This window comes from Gossypium hirsutum, chromosome A09, assembly GCF_007990345.1.
Source record: "Gossypium hirsutum isolate 1008001.06 chromosome A09, Gossypium_hirsutum_v2.1, whole genome shotgun sequence".
Lineage (NCBI taxonomy): Eukaryota > Viridiplantae > Streptophyta > Magnoliopsida > Malvales > Malvaceae > Gossypium > Gossypium hirsutum.
The window spans coordinates 60199313-60214734 of NC_053432.1; the positions used below are offsets into that span (position 1 = coordinate 60199313).

Sequence of the window (15422 nt, forward strand, 5' to 3'; positions counted from 1 at the left end):
GAGATGGCAACAGGTGAAGTAAGACAGTTTTTTGCTTGCTGCGATCACAACTAAATATATTTTCAACATAACTTGATCCAGACCCAACCAAAAAACAAATATTAATTCATACATTCTAAACCCGACTCAAAATTAAATATTAATTTGCCGCTCTGAACTCAACTTGAAAAAAAAATCAAAATTATGCTTGACTTTGGCCTGACTTAACTAAGTCCAACACGTCATGATTTTTTTAAATATTTTTATCAAAATAAAACAATAATTTTTAATTTATTTATTAATTTAATATACTATTAATTGTTTTCTAAATATAATTATGTTAGAAAAAATATTAATGTAAAATTTATTATCATATATTTTAAATTGTTTTGATAATTATCTTGGGCCAAGGCAAGATGGATTTTTCCTTAACCCAACCTCAACCTGATGTAACTAATTGAAGAACTAGACTCGGTTCTGTAACACCCCAACCCGTATCCGTTGCCAGAACAGGGTTTCAGAGCATTACTACCATTTACAGATCACTAAAAAAAATTTAAATACTTACCGATTCAATGTATCATATAAATAAATATATTATCATTCAATCAACAGTTTGACACTTGTATAAGCATCAAACAGCAACATTGTTAGTATACTTGCACATATCTCATATAAATTCAACATTGATATATCTATTTCTCGACATATCGCACTTGAGTTTAATAATAGTTTCAACTTACATAATTTCCTTGTATCAACGTATCAAAGATAATCATATATGTACATGTCATGAAACATATCATGCTCTTACCGTTTCTTCATAAGCATATATCATTCATTTCATTATATCAATATTTCATGCTCCATCATTTCCATATATTTTATGTATATTTATTCCGGTAATAGCTTATATCAAACTTAACATAAATTATATTCCATGTACTTATACTTATTTCGTTTATCTATCTTCATAATTATTTCATATAACCATTCGTCATTTGATACATATTACCTAAATATCAATTGTTCAACAGATGTTAGAGCGTCTCCCATCCACGGTTTTATTTATCTTTGACATGATGCCATAGTGTCTTTCAACTATGGTCTTACTCATTTTCTGTCATGTTACCATGGTATCTTTCAACCATGGTATTGTTCATTTCATATCACGTTGCCATGGTATCTTTCAACCATGGTCTTACACATTTCATATCAGGTTGCCATGGTATCTTTCAACCATAGTCTTACATATTTCATATCAGGCTGCCATGGTATCTTTCAACCATGGTCTTACACACAGGTTGCCATGGTATCTTTCAACCATGGTCTTACACATTTCATATCAGAGAGCACACTCCCGCGAACCTCATCCTTACAGTGGGATTATCAGTCCAGGCTAAATCCCCCTGTAATATAAACTCATAGAGTATTTTCGGGATTACCAGTCCAGGCTAAATCCCCTGCAACGACAATTACTCTAATGAGCTTGGATCTGAATTACCAGTCCAGGCTAAATTTAGACCCTAATTCGGATTACCCGTCCGGCCTAAATCCGTTTTACAAATATTCTTCGGGAGGGCTATATCAGGATAAGATCACCCGTCCAGGCTAGATCCTTTTTACCGTCAATTCCTTTTCAGAGATCATCGAATTTTCCTTTCATTCAACCGGGATTTCTTCTCATTTTATCAAATTTATCAATGTTTCATAAATTTTCATATAATGAACATTCAAATCATATTCACATAAATAACATACAATCTCAAGCATTTAAGAATATAATTCAAGTTACACGAACTTACCTTATTGCTTGTTTGTGTTTATAATTTCATTAATCTGATATCTTTTCTTTTCCACGATCAAGTCTCATATTTGAGTCGTCCGGATCTTTATAAATAAATTTGATCATCATTTTCATTCATTTCATATTCTAATGCATTTAATTAATGCTCTAGGCAAAATTACCATTTTGCCCCTAAACTTTTAATTAATGACGATTTCATCCTTAGGGTCAGGAAAATAAAATTCTTCCAATTTAATCCTTATTTCCAGTTATTATTCTCATATATGTTGATAACAACCCATGAATTCTATAAAATATCAGAATTTTTCATAATTTCAACACTTTTCAATTTAATCCCTAAAACATGTTTTCCCCCGATCTTGAACTAAATTAATAATTTCATTCAATTTTGTAATTTAAATAATAAAATAATCCATTTCATGCAATTTGGTCATTTCTGACATTTTTACAAAATTACCCATAAAGTTTTACTTTTATTCAATTTAGTCCCTAAGCTTAAAATATGCAAATTAGCCATGCTTAATGAATATTCATATATGTTTTCCTCCTACTCCTCTCCATTCCACATCCTTGATGTATGTAGCACACTTGTAAGTAACATTATCTATAATCTTATTATTTACTTTTATGAATATTCAAGCTGTCCATCTGTGTCATAGTCACTAAATTATTTATATCTGGAGCTATAGGACTCCAAATTAAGATCCGCTAATTTTCCCTGAAACTAGACTCATATATATTCTTACCATAAAATTTTCAGAATTTTTGGTTTAGTCAATAAGTACAGTTTATTCTTTAAAGTTACTCCTATTATGCTGTCTGACAGTTGTGACCCTTCTTCACTAAAAATTAATTATCTCCTTGTAAAGAATTCGAATGATGTTCATATTTGTTTCTATTGAAAATAGACTCATTTAGAATTCTAAATATATAAATTTAAGCCCATAATTATTTTTATCCAATTTTTTTATGATTTTACAAATTCAGAACAGGGGAACCAGAAATCATTCTGACCTTGTCTCACAAAATTCATCATATATCATGATTTAGAATTCCATTGCTTACATAATTTCTTCTATAAGAAACTAGACTTAATAAGATTTAATTTCATATTTTATTCATCCTATAATTATATTTCTACAATTTTTGATGATTTTTCAAAGTTAGACTACTGCTGCTTTCCAAAACTGTTTTAGTACAAGATATTAATTACCATGTTATAACATCCTTATTTTCTTTTTCTACACCATTTCTCATCACTTTCTCTTATTTTTTCTTCACTAACATATCAAGAACATAGGACCTTATGTAAGAAAACTCTACTATAACATTATTTCCATGCTTTATCAATAATAACAAACTTAAAAACATATTGAAATCTTGATGTACTTAAGTTTTCTTATTGACTTCAATCTTTAACTTGATTTTTCTCTCTCCTCCAGCTTCTATTTCTTGAATCAAACTTGATATTGTTGCTCCCCATCATCTCCTTACTATCTTTCTCTCTTGATGGCTATGGAAATTCTTTCAATTTTTAGGTGAAAATAATGAATTTTTGGTGGAAGGACTAAATTGTAAAGAAAGCAAACTTCTTTTCTTCTTCTTATCTTACGTTTGTTTGCATGGGAAAGGAAATGTGTTGATAATTCTTCATCTTTCCTTCCTTTTATACTAAATAAATAATAATATAATAATAATAAACATCTCATAAAATATTAATAAAATAATATTTATCTAATTAATTAATTTAAAATATCATCAACATAATCATTACATTCTAGAATTCTCTCTCTTACTAATTGACCATTTTGCCCTTCATGATCTTTTAGAATTCCATCCTTGAGTCATCACTTAATTTGGTAAAATTACGATTTAGTCCCTCATAATTTTTACCTATTCAATTTGGTCCTAATTCATCAATTTTTCTTGGTTTCTAGATCATTCCACCCTTAAAATATTTGCACCATTAGTCCTTCAACTTTTTTATATTTACACTTCAACCCCTTAAATTTTGAGTATTTACTCTTGTGCAACAAGACTTTTCTCATCTTTGCAATTTAGTCCTTTCTTGAATTAATATATCATAATATACTTCTCAATATTGACATCACACAAAAATTCCCTTTTTGTCACTTTATTTCCTTATTTTACTATATCAAGGATAATATTTTACTGTAAAAATTTTCGGGGTATTACAGGTTCAGCCCACCTCAAACCCAATTTCCAAAACAATTCAACTCTGTCATTTTTTTTTGTTTTTGTATTTTTCATATATTATGCAATTCAATATAACAAACTAATTTTAACTTTGAATTTAATTTACAATTAAATAATTACACTTAATAATAATTTAATATTATAAATGTCATAATTATCTTCCCTACTTTCCATTTCTCTTTATCTATTGAATGTTTTTTTTTAGCAATAAAATAACTTAAAGGGCCTGTTTGGATGCAATCCAAGGCCAGTGCGTTTTGAAAAAAATTGGGTGCAATTGAAAACACTTTCATTGTAGTTGCCCTTGGAACACCTCTCCAGTGAGGTGAGTTTAGCCAACTGATACATCTAACCCTCCTTCAAGCATAATAAAAAAGTTACATTAACATATGCCTCACTTGAGTCCAATGATACATCACTCAATTACCTCAACAAAGTGTTAGATTTAGTGCCTTTAGTATAGTATTTTCGTCTAAATTTACTTATATTTTTTTAATAAATTGGTTTAATAAAATATCTATTAATTATATTAATATTCTTTATATATTGTTTTTAATATTTTTGCACGCAATACAAAATGAAAGCAAATATTGGTTCAATGGTTATCTAACTTCCACGGTATGTAGCATTATTTACAATAATGGAATTCATAGCTCAACTAATAGGTAAATATATCCTCTCATTAGCATTACATGATAGATAAAAAGTAAACGTGGTCGCAGGTCGTTTGTCTTTACAATAAATGACTCGATTACTATTTTATATTAATTAACTTTTCGTGAAATAAGATGTAATGGTTAATATGAGATAAAATAGAATCATATTGGGAGAATGAATTTATCCCGAAGAGATTAAGTATATCTTATGAGGGTAACACACTTATGACAAAGTCATTGGGCAAACACTTATTAAGTAGTTTTCGTAATGATATGTAATTAAGGAGAGCTCAATCACAATACTATAGTGGAATGATTTCGTGACTAAATAAGTTCATAATTAATAAGCGAAAAGCTGGCACTTAATTATAAATTATTTGAGCCATAATTGTATATATATTCAATCGATCCCTTCGCTAGCTTGTTGAAACCATAAATGAATTGCGTGTAGGATCAAATGCATATAAATGAATGGAAATGATAAAGCTAGAGAAATGGGTGCATTCACAAATAAATGCTTTTTCTCACCAAGTATCAAAGCCGTTTTCTTAACCTTATTTTCTCAAATAACTAGAATCAAAGTCACGTTGTGTTATGTTTATAATGTAAATTGATACTGAAGTTTCTCTCTTCTTCATGTTTGGTTAATTTTGATAAGATGTGACATTTTTTTAATTATATGTATGTTTTGGGTAATTTATGTAAATGAATGTATTTAATTACATATATGATAAAGTAATTTTGTTAATATTTTGATTCCTAGAATTAGATTGGATGTAATTTTAGGTTTTAATAAATTTTGGGATATGTAATTGGATCGTAGACTATCATCTCCACATAGATTTTTGTTTTATTTTTAGAAATATGCATGTGAGCTGGAAACGAATTTAGGGTTTTTGTAACCTAATTTTTCGACGAAACTAGGAGAACTAAGACATATTCAAAACCGATCAAGTTAGAAATTAAATCACTAGTTACAAAAAAAATCAAACATGCAAATTTCAAATTTCAAATCTATATCCTACACCACACCAAAACATCTCGCCACACACTTGCTTCTTAAAGGAGACTTCACTCAACACATTTGTCTTAGGAAAAGACAGTTTTAACCTCCCTATCAACTGGGAACAATTGTTACGCATACTTTGCCTGGCCTCCACCAAACCTTGCCAAGAGCCTCCTCCCTTGACACATGACTTGTTTGAGTCTAAGTGATAAGGAATAAGGTGGATGAATGAGGAAGCGAATCGTAAAGTTTGTCAAAGTCGCTGATTTGACTTAGGGCTCTAGAAGTTTGGAAAGAAACTTGGATTTTTTACACAACCTGAAATGCAATCAAATTCAAGTTAGATATAACAATTAAAATAAATAACTAAGATAATTAAAATAGAATAATAAATCTACGATTAGAACAATAAGAAAGAAAATAAAGAAGATAGATGAAAAGATAGAATGTAGTATGTAAAAGTCCTAAGAAGCCTTAGAAACACGAAGAATCCACAACCCCCTTCAAGCGGCTCTAATTTCCCCTCAAAAAAAGAAAACTTGGCAAGAAAAATCTTGAAGATGATCCCCACAATCTGAAAAGATTGTTAAAACTCATCTAAAAGAATCTCAAGAGAAATTCTTGAAAAAGAAAACTCAAAGAGAATTTATTAACTCAAAAGAGAAGTTGAATAATAATGAATTGAATGATTAGTGTACAATTAGACTTGTCCATGGGCCGGGCCACCTGGCCCATCCTGAAAGCTCGCCGAAAAAGTGGAAGGGGTTGGGTACAAATATAGGCCCGAAAAATAGTCTTGGGCAAAAAAATAAGGTCCGTTTAGAAAATGGGCTGATCCACAAGTAAGGTTTTTTTTTGCCCCAGCCCAGCCCGGCCCAAATATACAAAAAAAAATTGTTGTTTTTCTTTTGCTATTTTCTTGTTGTTTTTTTTTCTTCACTATTTTGCTACTATTTCACTACTGTGTTGCAACTATTTTGTTGTTATTGTTTGGATATTGTATAACTTTTATTTTATTGTTAATTTTGTTACTATTTTAGAGGCATTTGCTTGTTAAGTTGCACCTATCTTAGTGTTATTTAAGTGTACATATTTTTTTAATTTATTTTCAATTTTTTAGGAAATATTTATTTTAATATTTTTAGTATTTTTGATGTATTTTAATTTTTAAAAAGATTATATAAAAATACTATAAAAAATTAATACAGGCGAGCCGGTTGGGCTTGGGCAAAATTTTAGGCCCATTTTTGGGCCAGGCTAGGCCTAGCAAACAGGCCTAAAATTTTGGTTGAGCCTGGCCTGAATTTGACCCGACCCATGGACACCTCTATGTACAATGCAAAAGCGTATAACTTAAACTCTAATTAATTTAAATAAAACTCTTAATTATACTAAAACTTTAATTAATCTAAACAAGTAGTAGTTTTAAACCAAACTTTCTTGTTGACATATAACTTAAACTACTTATTAATTATTAAAAATTTGGAATAATAAAATAATTAAATAATTAGAGTTGATAAATACAATATTGGGCTCATATATAATAAAAATTAAGTCCAAAACTCGAACCAAGTATGATTTAAACTCAAATTAAAAGCCTTAAACTCATAATTCCCGTCATAATTACGTCCAGAAATTTTGCTCGTACAATCTTTTTTAAAACAGTCACAACTTGAGCTCCCAAACTCAAAATAGAGTGATTCAAAATGCGTTTTAAAGTTATGAGATAGATCTTCGAACTCCATGAAGACATCTTGACTCAGAAATACCTGGATTCCATCCAAAAAGTCATCACAAGTCTACTGATTTCCTAAACTTGAAAATTAACAACTTTGGTAAATTGAATTTAATAAATTTCATCCCATCTATACACATATCACTAATGACATATTTCAACTATCTCGATAAGATGATTATCATTCATCATAAACATACTCTACAACTTATCATAAACATACTCTACAACTGAGTTAGGTTTTGTTGCATAACTTATATACCTTGGTGAAGGTATATAGGGTTGATTTCCATAGGCAGCACATACTGATCAAGGGCAAATGCAAATGGGTAAGCGGGGCCTTGACCCTTCCAAAAGAAAAAAATGGACAATTGAAAATTTCCTTTATATATTATTAAATAATAAATTTATATATGGTAAATATTGCATTTTGGCTCTCAAAAAATAAAAAAAAATTGTTTAGTCCATTTAGAAAATGTTGAAATCATAAATTAATATATAATAAAATTACAATTTGACTTTTTAAAAATTTATAATATGAATTTGGCCCTTCCAACATTTTTTCTAAACCCACATTTAGTACTAATCCATTGTAGTAATTGCTGAGTCATTCCTTAAAGTTCGTTATCCAAATTTTTTAAAAAAAAGTTAACAATTTAGTAAATTAAATAAAACTTTTTGAACAATTTAATATCTTAAATGATAATTTTTAAATAATTTAATAACTATTTTATAGTTTTTAAAATTAGATGAAAGCTAGAGAATATATTGAAAAAAATAAAAAAAAATAAAAAAAGTTCAAAATATTGGAGGAATGCGTATAAGGAAAGCTACCGAAAGCAAAAGTGAAAGGTGGCAGACAAATTGACAAAAAACCACAAAAAGAAAATTCTAAGAATAGAAAAAGAATAAAAAATAAAAACCTTAAAATGAATTTATGTACACGTATACCTTAATAATTAATATTTAATTTAGTTCGATAATATTTTATATCATTTTCATTTTACTATTATATCCATATTTCATGTCGACCAAAAAATTCACAAAATGGCACGCCCGATTAACTAGATAGGGATATTTTGGAGATTTCCATATCGGATAAGAGGCGTCACATTCACGACCCCTCGCTTTAATTTACTTTTTTCAAAGGGCCCCACAATTATTCATAATTACTAAAATGGTGCCTTTCTCTATAAATACTAAAATGGCAATTTAGTTCGTCGGGTAATACTATTAATTAATGAAGTTAATTATTTCAATTAATATGGTTTTTTCAGAAATTTATATTCGTATTTTTTAATCGGAATAATTAACTGTATTTAATTATTTGATTAGGTAATGGTTTTATAAAAATAAAATATTAAATTAAACTATATCAAATCAATCTTAAATTTAAGTATAATAAAATGATTAAAATATCCTAATATTGTATAAAAGAATGACTAAAACCATAACTTGATGTATAATAATATTATAAATAAAAATAATCCATACTAATACTATTATAAATAAATTAAATTATTTAGAAATAAAATTAATTTATTAAAAAGTTTTGATAGGCGTTCAATATTTCATTTTTTTATAGTATTAAATAAAAATAAATGCCTTTAAGACGTTATACTAGTTCATTTGTCGGGTGGACTGTTTCGCTAGATTGGTTAGACTTGTTTTGGGTCGGATTTTGAGTAATGATGTTTTAATTTTGATTCTGGTTGGTTTGGGTCAAATCAAAGTTAAATAATTTTAAAATTATTTTTATTTAAATTTAATTATAAAAATATATAAATATTAAAAAATTAATTTTATTATTCATAAAACATATTATTTGAGCAAATTAAACTAAATTTAGGCTGAAATAATTTAATTTAACTCATGAATGCATCTAATAAGACAGCATAATTTTATATATAATTATTGAATTAAATAATTCATTCCAAAATTCACATCATTAAAAATGAATTATTTGTTTTTAAAAATTAGTAATGGATACTATCAATTAATGTTATAAAAATTAAATTAATAATTGAATCAGTTGAATTTTTTATTTTTGATTCAATCAGTTAAATTTGATGATTCAATTGTTTTAAAAATAAAAAAATAGATTTACAAAATCATAGTTAAAAAGATTGAATATTTTTTTTATTTTTTATTTTTTATCAATTAAAAATAAAATAAATAAAAAAGATGGAACAAATTGAAGTTGCAATGATGGATTTAAAGGTGGGATGGAATGGAATTCAATTCTGGTAAGTTTGGTATCAATGCGCCAATTATTTATATAAAATAAAAATTAAAATAATAAATGAAGGCTATTAGTGAGCCTTTAAAAAAGTTAAAAATACCTACAGTAACATAGCATATAGTTTTAAACGCTCCACGACAGACCATTATCCACGTATCACCTTTTAACACATTGCCTTCACTTTCAAATACAAATGCCACTGTCACCGGCACCTACAACCACCCCCACCAAAAGCCAGGGATATACAGAGGCCTCTTCTCTGTCACTAAGAGATACAACAAAAAAAAAAAATATAGCCAAAAAAAAAACACACACATAGATTCTCTCTTTCAAAAAAAGAAGAAGAAGGAAATTAGGGTTTTTTCTTTTGTGGGGTTTTGATTTTTTGGGGGAATTTTGGGGGTTTTTTTGGGTGGGGGAAGAGAGATGTATATAGGTTCCATGCGAAAGTCTTTCAAGGACTCTCTTAAAGTACTTGAAGCTGATATTCAACATGCCAATACTCTGTAAGTCTTCTTTTTTTTTTTAAATACCATTTTCATTTTGGGGTTTTTGAATTTTTTTATGTTTTTTTTTAAAGTTTGTGTTTGGACTTTGGAATGTATGCTACAGTTCATCAAGTTTGAAACTTTTTTCCCAAAAACCCAGAGAATTTTCTTCTTTTTTTTTTTCTTTTAATTTTGACATTTTAACTTTGGGTCTCATAATTCAGATCATTTTCTTTTAATCTTTTCCCAAGGAAAAATTTGGATATCAATAATTTTTTAAGTTCTTGAAGATATTGAAAGACACTTGATTTTTTTTTTCCCCGAGGGGAGGACACAGTTTCTAAACCCTTAAATTGTAGTTGAAACAGTGTCAATTGAGCTTAATTATGTTTTTTTTTTAGATATAGTACCTTTTTGATGAAGTTATATCTTCCAGCTTATTTTAAGTGAGTAATGCGTTTAATATTTCTAGTTATATGATAGGTTGAGTTCAATTTCTTTATCTGGCACTTATTTTCCCCAATTGGACACTATATTTCTTAGTTATGAGTGCCATTTTTTTTTATATAATCTTTTATTTTGGTAATGTTAAAATAGAGTAACAAAACAGTGCAATGTTTCTTTTCAGAGATTGCATGTTTGTGAGGATAATTTTCGTTATCTTTATAGATTTTTTATCTTTTTCTTTATCCATCTAACTTCACGTGGTCAATGGGTTCCACTTGATTGTACTGCTTTCAATATTATATCCTTTGATCACTACAATATCAGTATGAAGATCCAATAATCATCAATTACTGGTCCCAGCTCATTTAATGCATGAATTTAGTGATTTGATTCTTGTACATTTGTAACATTTCTTCTTTTTTGGAGTTGTTCTTTGTTGTACTGGTCGGTATAGTTGATGTAAATTGCTTGTCAATTGAGTAATTCAGTAAGTTCTATGGTTATAACAACGGTTAGTTAAGTTCCGGCATATCTTAAACAGCTAGAAGATAAAGTATACATTTCTCTGTGGTTGCTGAAACCGGGGTCTTACAAGTAACTAATACGGTTCCTTTGAACTTGAATAGTTGGACAGAAGTGTACTGCCGGATGAAACCATTGTTGTTGTAGTTGTGTTTGTTGATGAGTATTTTTAGATTCTTATTGCTTAATATCATCATTATGTTCTTCTCATCCTGTGTAAATGGCCATCGTGTAATGCAAGGTGCAGGGCTTCTGATTTTCCAAGGGAATATGACGGTGAATGCCTTCAAATGAGAATGTCATACAGTCCGGCTGCACACCTCTTCCTATTCTTGGTGCAGTGGACTGACTGTCACCTTGCAGGTGCACTCGGGCTGTTAAGAATCTTAATTTACAAGGTTATATTTTGTTACTTCGTGTTTAGCTCTTGTTGTAATAGTGAAAATTAGCTGTTTCTTCATCATTGTCATATTGTGCAGGTTTATGTTGATGGTACTACCACCATGTCTACACATGAAAGGAAAGCAAGCATAAGGGAGTTCTATGGTATCTATTCTCAATTTGTATGTTTTGTTACACTTATAAACTATAGTTCTTATTTCGAGCTATTCTAATGCTTCCATGTTTTCTGTATCCAGCTGTTATCTATCCCTCTTTACTGCAACTTCAGAGGGGTGTCACTGATACCGAAGATAAAAAACAGAAAGCAGTGTGCATGGAAAGGTACCGAAGAAATGAAGACGAGGAGTATAGACAGCTTATTGATGTTGATGTTGAAAGAGAAGAAGAATGTGGAATATGCATGGAGTTGAATGGTAAAATTGTGCTACCGAACTGCAGTCATGCCATGTGCTTGAAATGTTACCGTGAATGGTATTCTTCCTCCCCCTTCACTTGATCCCCTTATCCCTCTCTCATTAGCCGTTGATTTTTTTATACCGACGATGATGTTTTCCTTACAACTGTACATGTCATCCAGTATTGACTTAGTTGCTTTTGATTGTTTTTGGGTTTTTTATCGGGTCCTTACTTCAGCTTCATGCTTTTTTTTGAACTCTATATCGGGTTTTAAGAACTGTTGATGTCATCATTCGGTAGTTGTCTTGAGTTAAGCAAATTGCTTTACCACTTAAGTAAAACTTATGCATCTATTTTTTTGGTTCAACTAGAGAGGGATTGTTGACTGGTTGCTACACCTTTAAACCGAAGGGGCACCATTGAATCTAACTCAGATGGTGTTCTTAAAAAATAACCGAGTAAATGTTCTAGCTTGGTTTCCAGTTTTCTTCATATAGTTTCCCGATCAAAGCTCCAAACAGCAGAGAAGAGCTGAAAAGTGTTGGTCCTTGTAATATGCAATCCGGTAATTTTATCTTTGATAACTTTGCAATGTTGTCTGCCGTTTTCCTTTCGGAATCCTTATAACCCTTTTCAGTCCATCTCGTGTTTAGAGATTGTCAATGGATGGTTCATCTATAAGCAGTCTTAAAATCGTGACTAGTCATTCAAACCGTGACATGTTTTGAACACGTCCAATATAAGTGCTAATTTCTCACTCACTGAATCTCAGGTTTATTTTATTATTATTTTTTTCTCATGATACTTTCATTGCAAAGAATTGCAGGCGGACTAGATCACAGTCATGCCCTTTCTGTCGTGACAGTCTAAAGAGAGTAAACTCCGGGGATCTCTGGGTATTTACCGACAGCCGGAATATAATTGACATGGCCACCGTGACAAGGGAGAACCTTAGAAGGCTTTTCCTGTATATAGATAAGTTGCCACTAATTGTCCCTGATACCATTTTTGATACTTACGATTCCCACCTAAGGTGATCAAGTACATTCTAATATATACCTTATCTGCGGTCGAAGTATTTTCTGGTCGATGATTTCTCTCAATTACATAAAAGTCCGAATCACTTGGTTCTGGAAAAATGTAGTTAGGTTTAGCTACTGCTGCAGTGGATTCCATGCCCAAAGTTATTGTGGGGCTGGTGCTGAAGTTGAGGTAGTTCATATAGGAGGAGCCCTTCAAAGTTGTATTTACTACATTTGTACATGCTTGTATAGCCTGATGCTTGATATGATAAATATCATTTTCTAATCTTATATATGGCTTTTTTTTATATTTGGGGTTATGCTCTTTTTCTTGTTTTGATTTTTTGTCAATTTTGTCTTGAATTTGAAAAATTAATTCAAGTCCAAAGGTGGTGATGAGGTAATCATGGCATCATATCTTTTAGAAAAAATTATCAAGCTTTTAGACTAATGTTGATAAAAAAGAGTTTTAGGATAAAAGTGAAAAGAAGTTATTAAATTCAGGATTAAATAATACTTTATTTATATTAATTTCATTCAAATAACGAAAGTTTAATGCATTAAAAATATGTTTTGTGTATTAAATCTTTTTCATTGGATTAAACTACATTTAATCGGTTACCTTTTTACTTAAATGTTTTAATTTTTATTTTACAAATTAATTTCTTCCTTTCATAGTAATTGGTGTTGTTTTGAGATTTATCGGTATTGAAAAAATTATTTTATGGGTCATTTTTATCATATTATTTATGGTTTCGTTTAATTAAAAAATGATATATCATCTTTCTTTTCCACATCATTTGTACTTTCAAATAAAAGATGATACGTCCTTTTTTAATTGGGCAAGACTATGATTAATGTGGTGGAAAGTATTTATAAAATAATTTCTTGTGTAATTGATAAATATAGATATTAAGTAATGTAAATTCAATCTTGATTAAAATATTAATACACATGTTTTCAATCTATTTTAGTCCATACTAGTTTGTAATTTGACATGTCCTTATTTTAATATTTTAATTCAATTTTTAACATCTTTTATCATAATTAATATTTTTTATAATTAAATTTAAAAATAAGGTTTAATTTTTCATCAATTAAATCATTTGTTTGTTAATTTTAATGGTTGACTGTTAAAAGCATTTTGGGTTATTTTCACCTCTAGTCACACTAGAATTGTGTCTTGTGAAAAAAAGTCTTTTCTTTTTAAAATTATTTAAAAATTATAAAAATAAAAAAATTATATATACATAGAAAATTGTGGAAAATTATTGCAAATATATAAAAAAATTACAATTCATATATAGCCTCGATTGTTACTTTTCCCCTCAACTCGTTTCAACACTTTAATTTACATCTCAAAACACATTGCTTTCATTGCTCATCACTTTTTTTTTTTTTTGAGAAACCTATTTATATATAATCCCTTCGCAATTATCATTTCATCATCATAGAAATCACCAAAAATAAATGACGAAAACCGAGCTAAAAATGCTGCCATTATTGTTGTTTGTGGTAACATTTTCGTCGTCGATATTCATGGTGGTTAAGAGGTATGAACGATAGTGGGAGGGAGAATGCCAGTGAATGATGTGGAAATAGACAAAAGAGGTGCAGGCTTTGGAGAGATTTAGGATGGGCGAACACAACAAAGACCAAAGGAGGGATGGATCAATTAGAGTTTTCTCATGTGGTGGCTAAGAAACAAATAGTTTGAGGGATCAAATAATTTTTTATAATTTTTATTTTTATTTTTTCTTTTGGTGATGAAAAAGAAATTACACTGACACAATTTATATAGACAAATTCAAATTCCCAAATGAGGATATTTCAAAAGTCAGTAGATCTTGAATTCTCAAGTGAGCCAACTTGCTTGATTCTTTTACCTAGGTATGTGACAAATATTCTAATGGTGAATCTCATATAATAGCTGAGATCAGATCTAAATTGGACTCTACTATAAGACTTTTCTAGATGATCGTAACCACTTCCAAGTTGTCTGTCTGGATCAATACATTGTCAAAAGCTCGATCAATTAATATATCTTACTCATCTAATATGCCCCACAATTTAGCTTCGAACACTGAATAGTTATCCAATAACCTATTAAAGTCAGTGATCCACTCTCCATTTCAGTTACTCATAACTTCCATTTTATTTTTAGAAAATGTTATATTTTTATTTGTTGGAAATGAGAAAATTTTGGCTTATAACTTTTTATATATTTTTAGTTTGTTTTATAATTTTACTATTTTTTATAATATTTTGTAATTTTTTTTTACATTTTTAACATTTTTAAATATTTTTATATTTTTATAATTTTATATAAATATATCTATCTGTATTGGTTTTGGTTAGATGTTGAGTTAAATTAATCTAAAATTGATATATTTATAAATTTGCTCTTTAAATTTATTAATGACAATTCTATATAATAATCAGATGGTTTCGTAATCTTTTTGGATAGGTAAACTTTTTTATTTTATTTTTTTGAAATAACTAC

General features: G+C 29.0%; 1 protein-coding gene across 3 annotated transcripts; it reads left to right on the forward strand.

Moving 5' to 3' along the window:
* Positions 1-9752: 9752 nt before the first annotated feature.
* Positions 9753-13210, forward strand: LOC107889003 (E3 ubiquitin-protein ligase AIRP2). 3 transcript variants are annotated; one of them, XM_016813290.2, is made up of 5 exons: positions 9753-10148; positions 11347-11497; positions 11579-11645; positions 11738-11972; positions 12724-13210. In XM_016813290.2, exons 1-5 carry the CDS (start codon positions 10069-10071, stop codon positions 12932-12934), a joined length of 744 nt encoding a protein of 247 aa, XP_016668779.1. In that variant the 5' UTR covers positions 9753-10068; the 3' UTR covers positions 12935-13210. The 3 variants fall into 3 exon arrangements, with proteins under 3 accessions (XP_016668779.1, XP_016668778.1, XP_040932200.1); XM_016813289.2 differs by having other exon boundaries at positions 9795-10148; positions 11341-11497; XM_041076266.1 differs by having other exon boundaries at positions 9801-10148; positions 12716-13210.
* The last annotated feature ends 2212 nt before the right edge of the window (positions 13211-15422 follow it).